Source organism: Chinchilla lanigera, unplaced genomic scaffold (genome assembly GCF_000276665.1).
Source record: "Chinchilla lanigera isolate Chin_1 unplaced genomic scaffold, ChiLan1.0 scaffold00043, whole genome shotgun sequence".
In the NCBI taxonomy this organism is placed as follows: domain Eukaryota; kingdom Metazoa; phylum Chordata; class Mammalia; order Rodentia; family Chinchillidae; genus Chinchilla; species Chinchilla lanigera.
The window spans coordinates 3,783,263-3,799,702 of NW_004955444.1; the positions used below are offsets into that span (position 1 = coordinate 3,783,263).

Here is a 16,440-nt window from a genome sequence, read left to right on the forward strand (position 1 = left end):
AAACATTAATATCACTTAGTTAATTATATTGGTAATTTTCTGTACAAAAAAAAGATGTACATTACGTATTTTAGAATCTGTTCATTGTTTCTGATAATAAAAAATACTGCCAGATGGCAAAATGTATTTCATTTTCTTCTGTATATAGCTCTATTTCATTTCTTAGCTTCACAGGTGAGAGTCTTTCTGAGATCTAATAGGGAGGTAACACGTGCTTATGAATTCTACTGGGTACAACTTGGAGAATTTAAAGGAAGATAGAGCTACAGCTGTCAGGATCCTGAATCCTGAATGATTACAAGAAGCACATCCAAATAGAAACCGTCCGCTTGGACTGTGACATAAATGTGATATACAATATGCAAATTGTGCATATACAGTATATGAAACCACTGAAGCTTTAGGGGTATTCTATCTTTCACATGGCTAATATTTTCTATCATGGTATTCATGGTAAAAATTTGAAAATTACAAAGATATGTCTATTCTCATGTATTTGTTATTGTAGACAAACTTTAAAATTACTATGTTAGGATTTTAATTTGATTGGAAATATGTGTTAACCAGAAATATTTTGTCATATTTATAATACCATATACCATTATCCAGAATAGGAAATACAAACCTAGTTATTCCAATCTCATTCTGCATTTATGAACTGTATTTGTTGTTAGGTCTATTTGAGATATTTGAGGTGGTTTTTTTGTAATTATAATTGTATATTTTTCCCTATATCATTTCCTTGCTTATGATTTTATTAAAGCCATTTTACATACTTTGTGGCCAGTTAAATTACTGGGTCATTTTATTCTTTCTAGTACTATTTTTCCATTAATTCTCTAGACTTTTTCAAATATGTAAACATGTCTTTAAGTAATGATAATATTGTCCATTCTTTAGCAATAGTGCATATCTGTCTATAACATTCTTTACCAATATCTTTGACTAGTTTCATTGTCTACATTTCCCAGAAAAATACTAAATAGCAGTGAAGAAGCTACATACACCTGCATTATTTCTGATTTCAGTGGGAATTCTTGAAATGTTTCCGTATCAAGGACAATGTTTACAAATGGTTTCAGATACACACGTGATTTCACTTAGAAGGGTGTCCTCTTTCTGCTTTACAAAGGATCTTTCCTTCTTGACCTATAGACAGTTGTATTAGGACATGTCATAGTATTAAATATTCTTGAAATGCTAAAATAAACCATGCTTGGTCATGGCATATTATTCTTGTAATGTAATCCTGGATTTCATTTTCTGCATTTTATTTACTATTTTGCATTAATATTCATAAGTAAGGTGGTTTATCATTTTCTTTGTTGTGGTGGCTTTGTCAAATTTTGAACTCAATATTATATCTTTTTTTTTTTAAAGAACTGCAATGCTTCCTTTATTTTCTGTGCCTGGAACGATTTAAATTGCATGGGAATTACCTGCTTTTTGAAGATGAGAATATTTTTACCCATAAATTTTCCATATTTACAGATGGGCCCAAATTTAACAATGTAATGAACTCTTCCCATGATCCTTGTTTTATTTAACATATTTGTATCTCTTGAGTTAATGTTTATTTTCAATTTCTTACAAAATTTAGAAATCTATGACTTAAATACTTCATTTCCAAATTGGACGTGTCTTGTAAAATATTGCTTTAAATGTTCAAATTCAGTATTTTTGAAAATTATCTAAAAATGTTCTCAAAGATATTCTTCATTGATCTCAGCAGGATAACATAAAAGGAGGAGACATGGTCAATACCATTAGGAAAGACCTTAAAGCAAATATTAAAATTACTTTTTATAGTATTTCCCAAGGTCCTTAAAAATTCTTATATGCATCTTAACTCCTTAAATGTGTATAACATTTGTATACTTGGCTCTATAACTTTTCCCACTTTACGTTTTTATTAAGGACTGTCTCATGAGATATATGTCCTCTGGTACCAATTTTGGGAAAGAAGTCTAAAGAAATTCAAACTGTAAGGTTATTATTGCAGAAATATTTAGAAGTTAGGATATTCTGTGAAACACTCTCTTCTAGAACATCCATTAGAATACAACAAAAATATATAAATTTTAGGAGACCAAAAAAACCCTTTGCTATATTTAGTTAAAACATTTTCACACTCATAACTATGCTTTCATGTCACTCTGAAAAATCTCAAAGACCTTAAATCTTATATATGAGATAAAGATAGAACCAGTGGAAATTTTAAAACAGTCATATTTTGTCTAAAATAACTAGGTACCTTGTGCAATTTTCTCTTATATTGCATAAAGTATGATTAGGTAGCAGGTATTTGATTTTTTATAAATATTGACCATAAAATAGAGGTTATTTACATCCATAGTATTATATTATCTGCAACTTACAAATGATGAAATTATGTATTTTTGCTAAGCAGCCTTTTAAAAACCCTATAGGGTCTCAGTCTTTTAGAAACTTACCTATAAAGGCATCTGAAAGTATTTCAAAAATTTGTTGAGAAAAGTATGTGCTAATGTGTGGCTACACCTTGTCAATAATAGATGGACATGTAAACAGCATTCTCAGAAGTTGCTATTTTCTCATTTTAAGGGAGGAAAAAAGATGGGTCTCAATTTTTAAAATATTCTCAAGAAGCCCAAAATGAATGAGTAAAGTCTTCTTGCATTTGAAAATTTCTATACATTTCTTGAAACATTACAATCTCAGGCCAAGTTAGAAAAGTAAGTATCTGAACTTTACTGCCTATAAGTCTTTGAAGAAATTCAAAGACAGAAAAGACCACTTAATAGCAGTTCTTCAAGGTAATCGACCTCACATAAAATGCCTTCTTTAATCACTTTATTAAAGTAAATTCCTAAATCAGAATAAAGCGATGCTACTAAAAATCACCAAAAAGAAACATATGTTTGGCAACTGTAGGCTAGAGCTGCCTGGTGGAGCTCTTAAGTGTCAACTGTACGCTTTTCTTAAGTCTACTTCCACAAACCGCCGAACATTAACAACTGGAAATGGGCTCTGGTGGGAGAATTTATACCATGGAAATTGGCAAATAGCATAAATCAGGACATTTTTCCCAGAGAGCCGGTTATTAAACATCTACCCACAATTTTGCAAATTTTATTAATTGTACAACTGCTAATTATCCAAAACATATTAATAATATCAATATTAATTATACTTTGTATATGATAAATATGAATTATATAATAAACCATAAATTCATTCTTAAAGATATCAAAAAGTTACATGTACTGTACAAGAAATATACTTATTAGTTTAACATTTTACAAATTCTACCACAATTGATGACTCAATTACGATAGATTTCATTATGGATCTTATTATTATATACAATTTTAAAACACAATCTAAAATTAGACATAATTAGTCAATTATCTCTGATGGGAAAGTCAAATTTACAAAAATTAAGGGACTTATTTGAATGGATTTGTATTTAAAATGGACATATACTTTTTTCTATATGAGAATGAGCTTCTATATCTCAATGTCTTTCCCTAAATTTATAAAAATCTAAATAATACACTTAGGACTTAAGTATTCAGAATAATATCATATATGTATTTGACTCCAAATATTTGAGTAGATCTTTGCAGGAGCCCTCAATGATTGCATCAAGAAAATTATTTAAGGTTTGCTGAATTAAGTATTTATTTAAGATACTCAAATTTCTGTATATTGACTTCCATCATACATTTTTAAATGGCCATAAATTGCTTTCTTGGTGGTAGAATATTCTTTTTTCTTGTGACAATTTCCTTTCATACAAAATATATAGTTATTTATTTTATAGCATTTTGGGAAAATTTTAATAATCAAGTAGAGTTATAAGATAAAAAATATGGTGTTATTTTTTGAAATAGTTCCTACATTATAAATATGCCATATCCCCGAAGGATTCAGGTATTCAAGACTTGATCTGTAACACAACAGTGCTCCAAGATGAGACCTATGGAAGGTTTAAATCATGAGGGCTGTAACTCCATCACTGTAGGAATCCACTAATGAGAGTACACTTTGGTGACATTATTGGGAGGTGACAGAACCAGGAGATCAGGGTGAAGAGAGTAGATCATGAATGCACGGCCTGAGGAGCTATCTCCGGTTCCCAGCCTCTTCCTGTCAGACTTTTTCCCACTTACCAGGTTTCCCAGCTGCCATGAGGTGAGCAGGGTCTGCCCCACTATCCTCTCCCATCACGATGCTCTGCCACAGCAGAAGCCCAAATTAGTGAAGAAAGCTATGAACTGAAACCTCTGAAACCATAAGCTAAAATCATTTTTCCTCCTTTATGCTGTTTTTCTCAGGTATTTTCTCACCATGAAGGACAGCTAATACAACCTGTTAAAATTATTTATATTTCCACATCTTCCTGCACCTGCATAGACAGAGATATATCCAACTTATATATATATTTTTTAAATCACATGCTCTAAAATCAACAGTGTAAAACTCTTGCTAGGAACAAATAGAAATTTCAAATATACCATGTAAGGATTAATATAGCTCACAGTGTTCCCACACATGGCCCTCTGCTGCTTGCTAGCCTTAGAACAGGGGAAAGAGGGGTGAAAGGTGATACCCAACTCTTGGCAAAATAAAAATGTTACTCTTTTTGGGGAGACAGTATTTACTCTTGTGTAATTTATTTAATAAGTTCAGCCTTATTGGCTCTATGTTAGGACTACACTGATGCTGAGTTTACAGAAATTAAGTCGCTATAAAGACAGTTATAAAATTCAGATCAGTGGAAGTGAATGTAATTTGTGCCTTACTGTCATGGATACAGAACACTACAGGGCACTGACGAATGAGAAATATATAGCTGAGGGCACAGTCAGTGAGTTCTCATACAGGTTTTTCCCCGAAAAATTTTAAAATTACATTTTTCATTATATGACAGTTATTTCAAGTACAGAGTAGCACAAGAAGAAGGCTAAAAGCCCGGAAGAGCAGCGCACATTCAGGAAACTTCTGGTGCACTTAGTTCTGTTGCAATGCAGAGTTTGGCAAGGACGGACTGAAACTGAAGGCCACAGCCACGGACAGTAACAGAGGTCAGAACAGGAGAACTGGGAATATTGACAGTATCCATTCTGAGAGAAAATAAGCCCAGGACATACGCAATGAAGGAAGGATAATAGGAAAAAGAAAGATTTGCAGGCATGGAGTTCTAAACACTGGAATTAAGCTAAGAGATTGTGGTAAGAATGAGATACTATAAATTAATCTTCCAGAAGTAGAGGAATACAAAATTCTTCTAGACCCAGAAAATTTCAATGGAGCTGGACAAGGAAACAAAAAGTGTACATAGTGGAAAATGAGGAGTTCAAGGAAGTGAAAGACTAAGGTCTGATTAGAATATATCAACTAGCAATTGTGGTTAAAAAAAGGGAAACAAGAAGTCTTTTTTTTAACCTTTAACTCATTATAAATTATTGTTAAATTTTATTTATCCTACTTCAGCGACTTTTGAATTACAGTGGTGGTGGAGGATGATATATTTTATCTTTTGACTTGTCAATTATGTTTGCAAAGGGTCAAGTCCCAATTGGATGAGAGAGAGGGTGGGAGAGAGAGAGAGAGAGAGAGAGAGAGAGAGAGAAAGAGAGAGAGAGAAAGAGAAAAGAAGAAGCAGAAGCAGAGGCAAAAGAAGAAGGAGGAGGAGGAGGAGAACGAGAACGAGAACGAGAACGAGAACAAGACAGCGTTAGAAATTATAATTAAAAGAAAGCAACTTGGTATTTGCAGTCAGGGAATGAGGTCATTTGCTATTTGTCAGATACATGTTTAGATTCTGTTATAATTATTTATTCAATAAAGAAACTGAAATTTAGCAAGATTAAGTAAGAATAAGAGCTGAAATTAAGGAGCATACTATCTAACAAGACCTTGTCTTAATATTATATCAGGCTAATTACTTAAGTATTTAGGTAGGAACAGTGCCTCATAAAAGAAAATTAACGATTAGCAGTATGGACTAGAAGTTGATGAGTAAGGTTAACTCCCTTTGCCTTGAGATCAGATGTTTTGTTTGTTTATGAATGTGTATATGCACAATTGTATATGCAGTCATTTATTTTTTAACTTATTCTAGAATGAATTCCCTAAAAGTTCAGTGAGTACGTAGTGTATGTAGTGTACAATGACTGAATTTGATCGTACAGACATAAAATCATTTCAAGAGATAAAATTTCAAAAAGCTTTTATTTTTTTAAATTATATTACTTTGTATGCAGTAACATTCAAATTATTCATAATTTCATTAACTTATTTATATCCATTGTAACATACTGAGTCAATATAAAAAAAGATCAGATACATATGCACAGAAGAGCATATTGAAAATGCTGCTTTAGGTAGCATTTACAGTTGAAAATAAGAGAGATGAAGGCAGAAAGTAAATTATGTTTGCTAACTACAAATTGGGTGTGTCTTGATCATACGTTATTGAAAAAAAGTGTGTACTATACTGATTAAAAGTATTCAATGCTTGCGATATGATCCAGTATGGCAAAAAACACCCTAATCATTCCCCTTTTTCTCAAAACATTTCAAAAGTATTAAATCAGGTGTCAACTGTATGTTTTAATTACATGACTCATTTGAAAACCTCTTATTAGCTTTGTTTCTAAAGTAATGTATATGGAGCTATTGTTTTTGTGTATCTAAAACATTTCCCTCTCATTCCCTTTTTGTTTTTAGTGGACTGGCTTCCCCAGCCAAGACAGGGTGATCGTATGATCCACGCCTGGCCAACTGTCACAGTGGGAAAGGCAATTGTTAAGGCAGCACATATTGGTTGATGAAAGCTAGGGCAATAAGAATCCTATAGACATGCAAATGATGAGAAAGAGTTTTATTTCAGGTTTTTCATTGGGTTGGTAAACCAGGAATGCAAGAATCTGTGGCGGCCTTGACTATTTTTCTCAGTTGCATGGATGAAGCCTATCCCCAGTAGAAGGAAATGAGGCCACCAGAAAGAGAAACCAACTCTTAAGGTGGAAAAACGAAGAAAATCAAATGAAACTAAACCCACTGATACTCTTAGATCAAGCCATGGCTTTGATCCACTGATTCTCAACTGCATGACCAATGATTTCTCAGAAGTTATCTAGACTGTCTTCTGTATCATATCATTCAAAGAGTCATCACTAATGTTTCTGATTAAATCACAAACTGATTTCTAATTCTAATTAGTTGTATAACCTTAGGCAAAGCTTCTCCCTGGCTCTGAGTGCTTTTACTTATGCAGTGACTGAAATGAGATTCATCCCGCGATTGTTGTCTTTCTTAACATTGCATGATTCTATGACCTAACGTGTTAATTTAACTTAAATGAACTCACATTACACTCTTGTTTTGCTCAAATATTCCTTTTCTGACTATTCCCCTGACTATATCCTTGTATAATTCCTACATAATGGAATGTACACCAAAGACAGAGTACAAAAGCAAGCCCGTAACTAGTGGTGTTTCGTAGGATTTAATTCTCAACTTCGTACTAGTTTCTGTAAAATAGGAAAAGTGGAAGAGTTATCCCCTCCCTCCTGAAAAAGTTATTCTCTATGGGAAAAAAAAATCAAAGTTTGCTTATATCTGTTACTAAATATTTTATGTTAGAACTTATTATCTGAATGTGAAGCCATAATAATGCCTATGCCAATTAGATTTGATTGAGAAAAGTTTATTAAACACTTATTCTGATGAAAAATAATTTACATACCACCCAAACTAGGTCTCTTTGGGTCTCATGCTTAGTGCTTTGCTCTGCACATTAAACACTCAATAAATGTTTGTTAAATTAAATTAAAGGAGTTCCTTTCACTGCAGCTCACATGCCCTTCCATGATTAATGAATCATCACTAAGTGAGAAATTAATGAGTGTGCTTTGCGAACCAGGGAAAAAAATATATGCTGTTTTAGAGAGGGACAAAATTTCACAGCAGGAGAAGGAGAGAGATAACTCCAGGAATTAACAAGGAAAAAGACTGCAATTACTGACATGTGGATAAACTCAAACTAGCTACCAAAATCGCTACCTAAGAGCTGACACACATACAAGCTTCAAATTAATCACGGCTTCACAAACACTTTTTCCGTACAATTCCAAAGGAATAAAGAAATGGAAGAATCTCTCCAGGATATCTCCAAAGTCGAAAGAAATTTACAAACTTCACAGTTCTTACTGCAGTCGTGTTTCCAGTCCATCTGCCCACATTTTAACTCCTCCTTCCAGTGATCAAAACCCAGAGCACACATTAATGGCCAAACAATGAAACCAGGCTGACCCGAAGAGGGTGCAAAGGATCAATTCCAAAGGGGACAAATTGCGTATTTCTAAATCCATCTGCGCCACGGTAGGGGATTATATAGCAAATACGGAAATCTAAACAATCGGCAACTGACGGTAGGCAGGTTGCAGCACCGTGAAGCTGCTTCGGAAGGTGGAATGTACTGATCAGTGAAAGCAGCTACCGCAATAAGAAATGAGGATGGGCACGCAGACAGAAAGGAGGCGGAGCCATCCAAAATCTGGGATTAGGTAAAACCGGCATGACTGAGCAAGAAGGGGTCCCGGAGAAAAGAACCAGGAGACAAGGAAAGGTTCACGCTTTTGTCAAGGCCTTGACGAGATCAGTTACTGCAGCTGGAGCTCATGCAGTAGGAAAGGCCATTCACGTGGGCGGTCACATGCAAGCTACTATCCCAAGACTCTCTCAGCTATGACTAGAATTTGTCTTGGGCCTCGGTCACTGGAAAAATGACTGAGAAAATAGCTATCACCGTGGAAAACCTTTATTAGTGCCATCTATTATTTTCTTCAATTATATCATTGTAGGTCAGAGAGAAAGAAAACTCACACAAGCAAAACACACACTCTACATTCTATAACATACAGCCAGTCCCAGGGACATCTGAGCAGTTGGATTTTCAGCGTAATATTCCCAGTATTTATTTTGCTGATAACGCAGTGTGCCATGAACACACAATAAATAGAAAGTAAGCGGCCCTGGGAAATAATGAATCGGGTTAACGAGAGGAAAAGAGAAGAAGCAGGTGAAGCTGGCTCCAGAATCTTGACATAGGACCCTCTTAGACTACTTCATTATCTGGCCAGGCAGGAGAGTGTTGGTTGTCCCTTGTCATATATTCCATGGACAGTACTGAGTATGGTCAAAGAAAAGAAGAGCCCTTCATTTTCACTAGAAGAATTTATTATTCTTGGACACATGTAAAGAGGGTAAAGGAGCTAGACATAAAATCATATCAATGTTGCCTTTAGCTTTATTCTGTCACAAAAGTATCCTTTCACTAAATTCCCCAGCCCTCCTTCTCTTTTCCATCTGATAAAATAATTTTGGGGAGAAAGTTGCCCTTACTTAGAATCAGTGGCCAAAACTATATACAGCTTTTGGTCAAGGTAGAATTGACCAAAAAGGGGGTAGAATATAGTTTTCAGATTTGCCATTAACATTAACCTTACAGTGCAACGACAAATCATCAAATTTCTCCTACACTTGCCAATTAAATATAGTATAACAAGTTTCTCCTGTACTTAATAAGTTGTATGCTCCCAAAGAAGACTTCACTTACTCACTGACATGTTAGTATTTCAAATTTTAAAAATCTGTGTGGGCTAGTCTTCTTTAATTATACTAGGATTTATTTCTTCTTTATAGTAAAATACCACCATTATAATATGTTTCAGTGCTATAGTTTTTCCTGATTAAACCATGATATTGCCATGAGGATCTGAAGTATTATAAAATAATTTCATGATTCTCTCTCTACAATTGATGCAGAAATTTAAATCCATAATTCTCTATAGTACAGCCTCAATATGAAATTAAAAACTTGTTAAATTTATGCCAAAATAACTATTAAGAAGATGAATAGGTTCGTGGAGGGTGCTGTAACAATTGGCATTCACTTCTGCTAATAGGTCATTTCCCACTTTATGATGTTAGGTTTTACGATGTATTCATCAGGCCAGCAACAGCTAATCAGGGTATGAAGTAAAATGTTTTACCAGCCTTATAAACATTTGTGTTGCCGTGTTCTTCACTAGTTGAAAGCAACAAGATAGCCTGCTAGGAGATAGAGTATATTGCTGTTGCACCATATGCTGTTTCAAAGAAACATCTGATTTGGCTAAGAGCACGCTCTTGAGTTTAGTTGATTTCTGCCCAGATATATGTGATTTCTTGATTCTTTTATTAGTGTCACACTTCTGACGCAATCAATGCTCATGGACTCTTCTCTTTTTCTTCAATTCATATGAGAAAATACAATAAATCACAGAGGAAATGTAGTAGGGTAACTATCTTCTGTCTATACAATTTTTCTTTTCCATCCTGCTGCTTAAAAATATACATTTTTGAAAGAGAGCATAAATGAAGTGAGTTATTGGTGATCTTCCTCTCTACACATTATCAAATTTGGGTTACCCTGATTTGTCGGTACTGATACTGGAAACTGATAGGAAATGATAAAATTACTCCTACTTTTACATTAATTTGTTCCACTGAACGGATTAATGAAAACATACACACACATGCACACGCACGTGCACACACATAGTTATAGTTATCAGATCAACCAGAATTCCAAAGTAAAAATGGGTTTGAAAGATCACAAGGACAACTGAAATAAAAATGAAATGTCTTTTACTACGAGTTAATAATTATTTAATACATATTGAATACATGCTGAGAATATTAAAGCATTTTTCCTGGATTACAAACAATCCATCAGGCAAATCCTAGACTTAGTACCATTTCGCAGTTAGACAGATTCTCAGGGCTAAAGTCCTAAAGTCCCTTTTCAAATTCACACAGCTAGTGTTACAGGGTCATGAATCACACATAGGCCATTTTGCTGCACGGCTTGCAATCCTGAATTTTTCTTCCTCTTATCAACTTTCAAACATGGTAAGTCACCTGTACTCTGATAGCTTCCATTTCCAAACTTCTAAAGGATGTATAATATTGACTACTTCCTCAGCCACTTAGGAAAAAAATATATATGGAGATATATATATATATATGTAAATATATACACACACACATGAATGAATGAATGAATGAATGAATAACTTAGGGCACAAATTTTAGAGATCTGGGAAGCCATAAACACTCTCTCATTTTTGAAATATTTTATAAGTGAATTGTCCATATAGTCTCATATTTAAGGACCTTGCCTGAATCACCCATTATTTTAGAATCAGGGCTAGAACTCAACAGCCCTGTCAACTATATTCTTTTCTCAACTAACCTAAAGTGTAATTTAAACATTTCAGTCAGTTAAATCCTACTCTAGGCTCGCACTGAATTTTATAAGACTAAGAATTCTGTGAATTAGAAGGTAAAACTGTTACCATAATTAAAACTGTTCAGTGCTAACCTTGATGCAATCTGGCAAGCAGAAATAGGATCGTCGTTTCAGACTCTCCGCCAGCAGATCAGCCTAACGGATGAGACGTGCACAACTTTCTAAGAATGTAAAGATCCTGTGGTGCTCTGGCTATTAGGACACATTGGTTCTGAGTGGGATGATTGATGGTGATGCAGACAAGAAGCAGAGAGCAGGAGAAACACTTCTTCTTACATTATGATATAATGGAGCAGCGAGACATGCCAATCCACATCCCTCCATCAGATTGTTTGTACTTTTATTAGTACATGTCTGCAGCACATAATGATCCCACTCGCTGTAGGGAATTAGCACATGTACATAACACATTCCAATTCTTTTTTTTTCCCCTCACCCTCTACCCCCTTTCACTTATTCCCCACCATATTTATTTATTTATACAGAGGTTGAAAGTGAGACTAATAGGCCAAATAACATGTAAAACATGTAAGCAATTGACTTAGTACAACTATTCATGCCAAATCTTGTTTGTAATTTTCCATTCATTTTCTCTCCAGACCTCTAAAGACTGCTGGACTATTAGCTTCTGCCCAGAAATCTATGAGTATTCTCACTTCTGGCCATTTCTCCTGCCATACAATCTACACAAGTTTCACTGCTTACATTTCTTTCCACTGAGAAGATTTGCCCTCCCCATTACGTTACATTTTTGCCTTCTATTTTTGGCTTACACCATTACCTAGCCAAGCCACCTGTCATTCGAACTTAGAATTTTTGCTCTCTTTCTATATATGAACACTGTCATCTGGCCCATACAATTATGAACTATTTCTGATCCTTTTTCATCACTGGAATGGAAAAAGTCTTATTGATCTGCTTCAGCAACAGTACCATATCTGGTGCAGCAACTGCAATCAGGACTTCTACTTAGACCTGGGCTTGTCTGTAGCTATTTTCCTGACTCAATATGCTTGCTGAGGGGGCCAGATTGGCAATTAAATTGATATATGTTAGAGTACTACCTCTGCATCATCAAGCTCACTAATAGTGCCAATAAGGCCTGCCATCGCCACTGGGATAAAATACAGTTTTGATGTACTACCTTTGTGGGTTTTAAGGTAGGATGAGTTACAGAGATTTCCATTTGTCCTGCCCTATTATTTTAGTTCTTGTGTCAAGAATATATTGAGGGGGGTAATCTAATCTACACTCAAGGACTGAAGAAATGACCACTAGGTAATCCTGGGAACAATGGACTCACTGTGAATTGTACTTTAGTAGAGCCTCCTGCTGTGGTTTGGATTTTGTGTGTCTCCCACAGTTCACGTGCTATAGGCTTAGCTGCCAGCTGATGGGTCGTAAGAGGTCTAACTTCAGCAAGTGGACTAATCCATCGATAAGATCATCACTTGATGGCACTGTGAGGTGATGGAAACAGAAGGCGGGAATGAGTTGCAAGGAAGGAATCACAGGCACGTGCGTGACCTTGGGACGCTCTGGTCCCCTGACCTTCCTCTTTGGCTCTTTCCCATTCTCTCTGCTTCCTGGCTGCCATGAGGTGAGCAGCCTTTTCCCGCCATGTCCTTCCTGTCCCAATTTCTGCAGGCTCAGAAACCACAAGGCCAAATGTCTGTGGGCTGAAACCTCTCAGATTAGGAAACAAGATACGTGTTTCTTCTTTTTATTGTCTTTTTCACTTATTTGTCATAGAAATGCAAAGCCGACTAACACGACTCCATTATCACCTGGTCCTTACATAACACCTGGATTTGCGTTAGTCCTGGGGCATGGACCTTGGAGCAGACCTCTGAACTCGAATATGAAGAATGAGCAGAGAAATTGAATTGCATGGAAACTGAGGAAGGGGATGGTGAGAAGAATCCCAGCAGACGGAACAGCAGGAAGGGTGGTCCTCAGACAGCACACAGTGGAGCACGTAAGGCGAGCCCTCAATGCACCTTCTCCACAGCAGGGCCTTTCCCTGTTGTCATTTTACAACACTCAATTTCTCTACACAACCTGAAATGTCTTCTTTTACTTATCTTTAATTAAAATGAGGCTTTATGAGGATAAATATCTTCTTGGGATTTTCTCACCCTATTTCTGTGAAATTAATTCATGAATGAATATAAAACGTCCTTGTAACCAAAGGACTCTGGGCTAAAGAGAAAATGTGTGAACTAGGAAGAGGCAGGAGGAAATGGCAGATCTTGCAGTATCTGTTCGCCAAGTTGGCAATTTGGTATTTAACCTAAGAGCAATAAAACCCCATTGAAAGAATTAGCAGAGAAAAGGTATGTTCAATATTCCCTTTCTAAAACAGTATCCTTCTTATTTGTGCAGTGGCTCGGCAGGGATGTGGGCATACCAGTTAGGAGGGCTTTGTGGTGCTGAAGACAGAAGAGTGGCTTGGCCTAGGAGGAAGTACAGGAAATGAGGAAAATTCATGAGATGTCATCCCCACATATCTTGGGAAAAAAATACTTAAGAGTTATACCCTTGAGTGGCTGCTAAATCCTCATGATGCTAGTCGACTGCTGGTGTGTTAGTAGAGGCAGGAAATCTGGCTAGTCTGTAGGTAAAATTATAGCTGGAAAATGAAGTGATTTGGGTAGAAGACAGTGAGGTCATAAAAAAATTCTCCATTACTAGATGGACTTTTTTGCTTGTGGTAGGAAACAAAACACATTCTAATTCTAATATATATCTTGTCAATATCTGAGTGAATGATATACATTTAGACAGATACTGAAGAATAAAGATAGCTTTGAACCCATCCTTCACATGCTGGATTGTAGACTGGAGAGTTTGAGGGGTAGGAACTATAACTCTACTCTCCTGCACGCTTATAGTACCTAGATGTTATGGTTTATGTCTGTGTGTCCCCCCAGTGCCTCATGCGGACATGGGGCAGGAATATGGGTGTGAGAGCTGCACCCGCCCTGGAGTGGATAGTTTGCATATGTAAGGGAGAGGAAGAAGCTGCTTGAGGCCATTCCTCCCCCATTCCACCCTGGTGTGTGGTTGTTGCTTAGCTGTGTTCTGCCATCCTGACGTGCAGCTCTTTGCCATGTGCTACTGTGCCTTATAATCTGCCAAGTATGGACTGAAACTTCCACAAACTGTAAGCGAAATAAACCTTTCCTTCCTTAATTTTGGGGCTTCAGGTGTTTTGTCCCAGTAACGAGAGAAAAGTAACCAAGACACTAGAAGTATTTAAATAAATGATAAACAGATCAGCTGAAAGGGACTGGGAGTCATCATCAGGTGTCAGAAAGGGGAGGGTTGCAAGTGGTATTTCCCACCTGGTGAAGCACAATGACACTAAACTGAGACTTAGCAGGATTTGGAAGAATAGGTGATGAGATTGGCCCTAAAATGAAATTCATGTTAATTGTGTAGAGATGGTGTGCCCAGTAATGTTGGTTAAGATTTCACAGGCTTCCCATAGGTATCCCTATAGTCTTGTCTCAGGCTTGGGAACAGTGCTAGATAAACTTTCTAAGGGTGGAGTGGAACCAGGTTAATCAAATGGCCTTCATCCCACTCCCATAACATGCAGTCCCAAAAAGGAAGCATCCAAACTACTTTTTGGCTTATTAGAACACAAATAATATCCAAGAGAATGAAGAGAATTGCAGAACTGGGACTAGCACTCCAGGGGTGGCTGACGTTCTGGTCCTGTTAAATTCTGTAAAGGCAGACAAGCAGATCCAGGCCCAAAACACCTTTTGTTAGTTTCCTTAAACCGGAGCGTCAACCTAACAAATAACTGGCTATGAAGTGTGTAATATTTGCTTCCCTAGCTCTTAAGTGGGACATGGGAGGATGAAGTGACCTCAGGACCAGGTCAAGCTAGCTGACCTGGAGTAATGGGCCACAGATGGTAAAAGTGTCTGGTTAAGAACCTGCTCTTGAGAAGTTCTGATGGTTTGAGGCCCTGGTTATGGTGAGTCAGCAACTGAATGTGGAAGGGAAGGAGTACATCAAATGTGCGGTCTTACACTACACTGTCACCAAGGACATGTAGATGCTTTTAAAATTAAATCAGTCAGTCACACCAGGCACATTTCAAGTGGCCCATAAGACATAAATGATCTTACAACACAGGAATAGGACATTTACATCACTGCATAGAGTTCTATTGCTCTAGACTTTCTCTTTCTCATCTGTGGGAAAATCTTTACTTCAAAGAAATCATGGAGATGTGGGATAATGTAGGTGAACAATGTGTTTTAAAATTATTGCATGCATTATAGGGCGGGGGGTTATATGCTTGTTTCTTGTTTTCTGGACAATAAATTTAACATCTACTGTCAAACCAGAATGAGGAGGCTCCAAGTATTTACCTTGTTCCCACTGAAATAAACCATCTCATAGAGCTCCAGACTGTCCTGAGGAAGTGCCTGAGCCTGGGGAAGGTACACAGCACTGATGGCGAGCCTATGGCATGCACACTGCAGCTGTCTGTCTGTATCACTGAAAGCTCTAAAAGGTTCACCGTCATTGGAGTATATGGAGCATGGCCTCCTGTGACCAGTTGGTTTCTCAGTTTTTAATGATAGCTGCTGGGTGAACCTTCTGCAGGTCAGTCTTGCCCTTTCTTGATTACTTGCACACACATCTAACCCTCCAAAGTCAAGCCCTTTATCTTTATGATAATGTTTGGAGTTGACTAGAAAAACGGTTCAGCACAGTTCAGCTTCCAAGTCATCTAATGGCCCCAAGCAACTCTTTCTCCAGAGTTGTACAACCTGTTCAGTCACCAGGACCTTTTACACAAAGAGCTTTGTTATAGGTATCCTGCAATTCTCAGTAATTTCATATTTAGACATTTTTATAAGTGAAATCCAGTAGAACACAGATCATTTGCATAAGCAGCAGAGCCACAAGTAAAATGCATGTGTTATGGTTTGTGTCTGGGTGTCCCCTCAAAGCCTCATGCGGCCATAGGGCAGGCTTTTAGAGTTTGATTTATTATAGGTGTGAGAGCTGCACCTGCCCTGGGGTGGATAGTTTGCATATGTAAGGGAGAAGAAGAGGGTGCTTCT

General features: G+C 36.7%; 1 protein-coding gene across 1 annotated transcript in view; it reads left to right on the forward strand.

The window, feature by feature from the left end:
* LOC106149357 (translation initiation factor IF-2-like) overlaps positions 1 to 16,440 on the forward strand; it is a 53,042-nt gene that overhangs the window by 23,941 nt on the left and 12,661 nt on the right. The window contains exons 4-6 of the mRNA XM_013518137.1: positions 4,695 to 4,852; positions 5,016 to 5,099; positions 6,718 to 6,788. Coding sequence (XP_013373591.1) covers positions 4,695 to 4,852; positions 5,016 to 5,099; positions 6,718 to 6,788 — 313 coding nt within the window. The remainder of the gene's footprint in view (positions 1 to 4,694; positions 4,853 to 5,015; positions 5,100 to 6,717; positions 6,789 to 16,440) is intronic.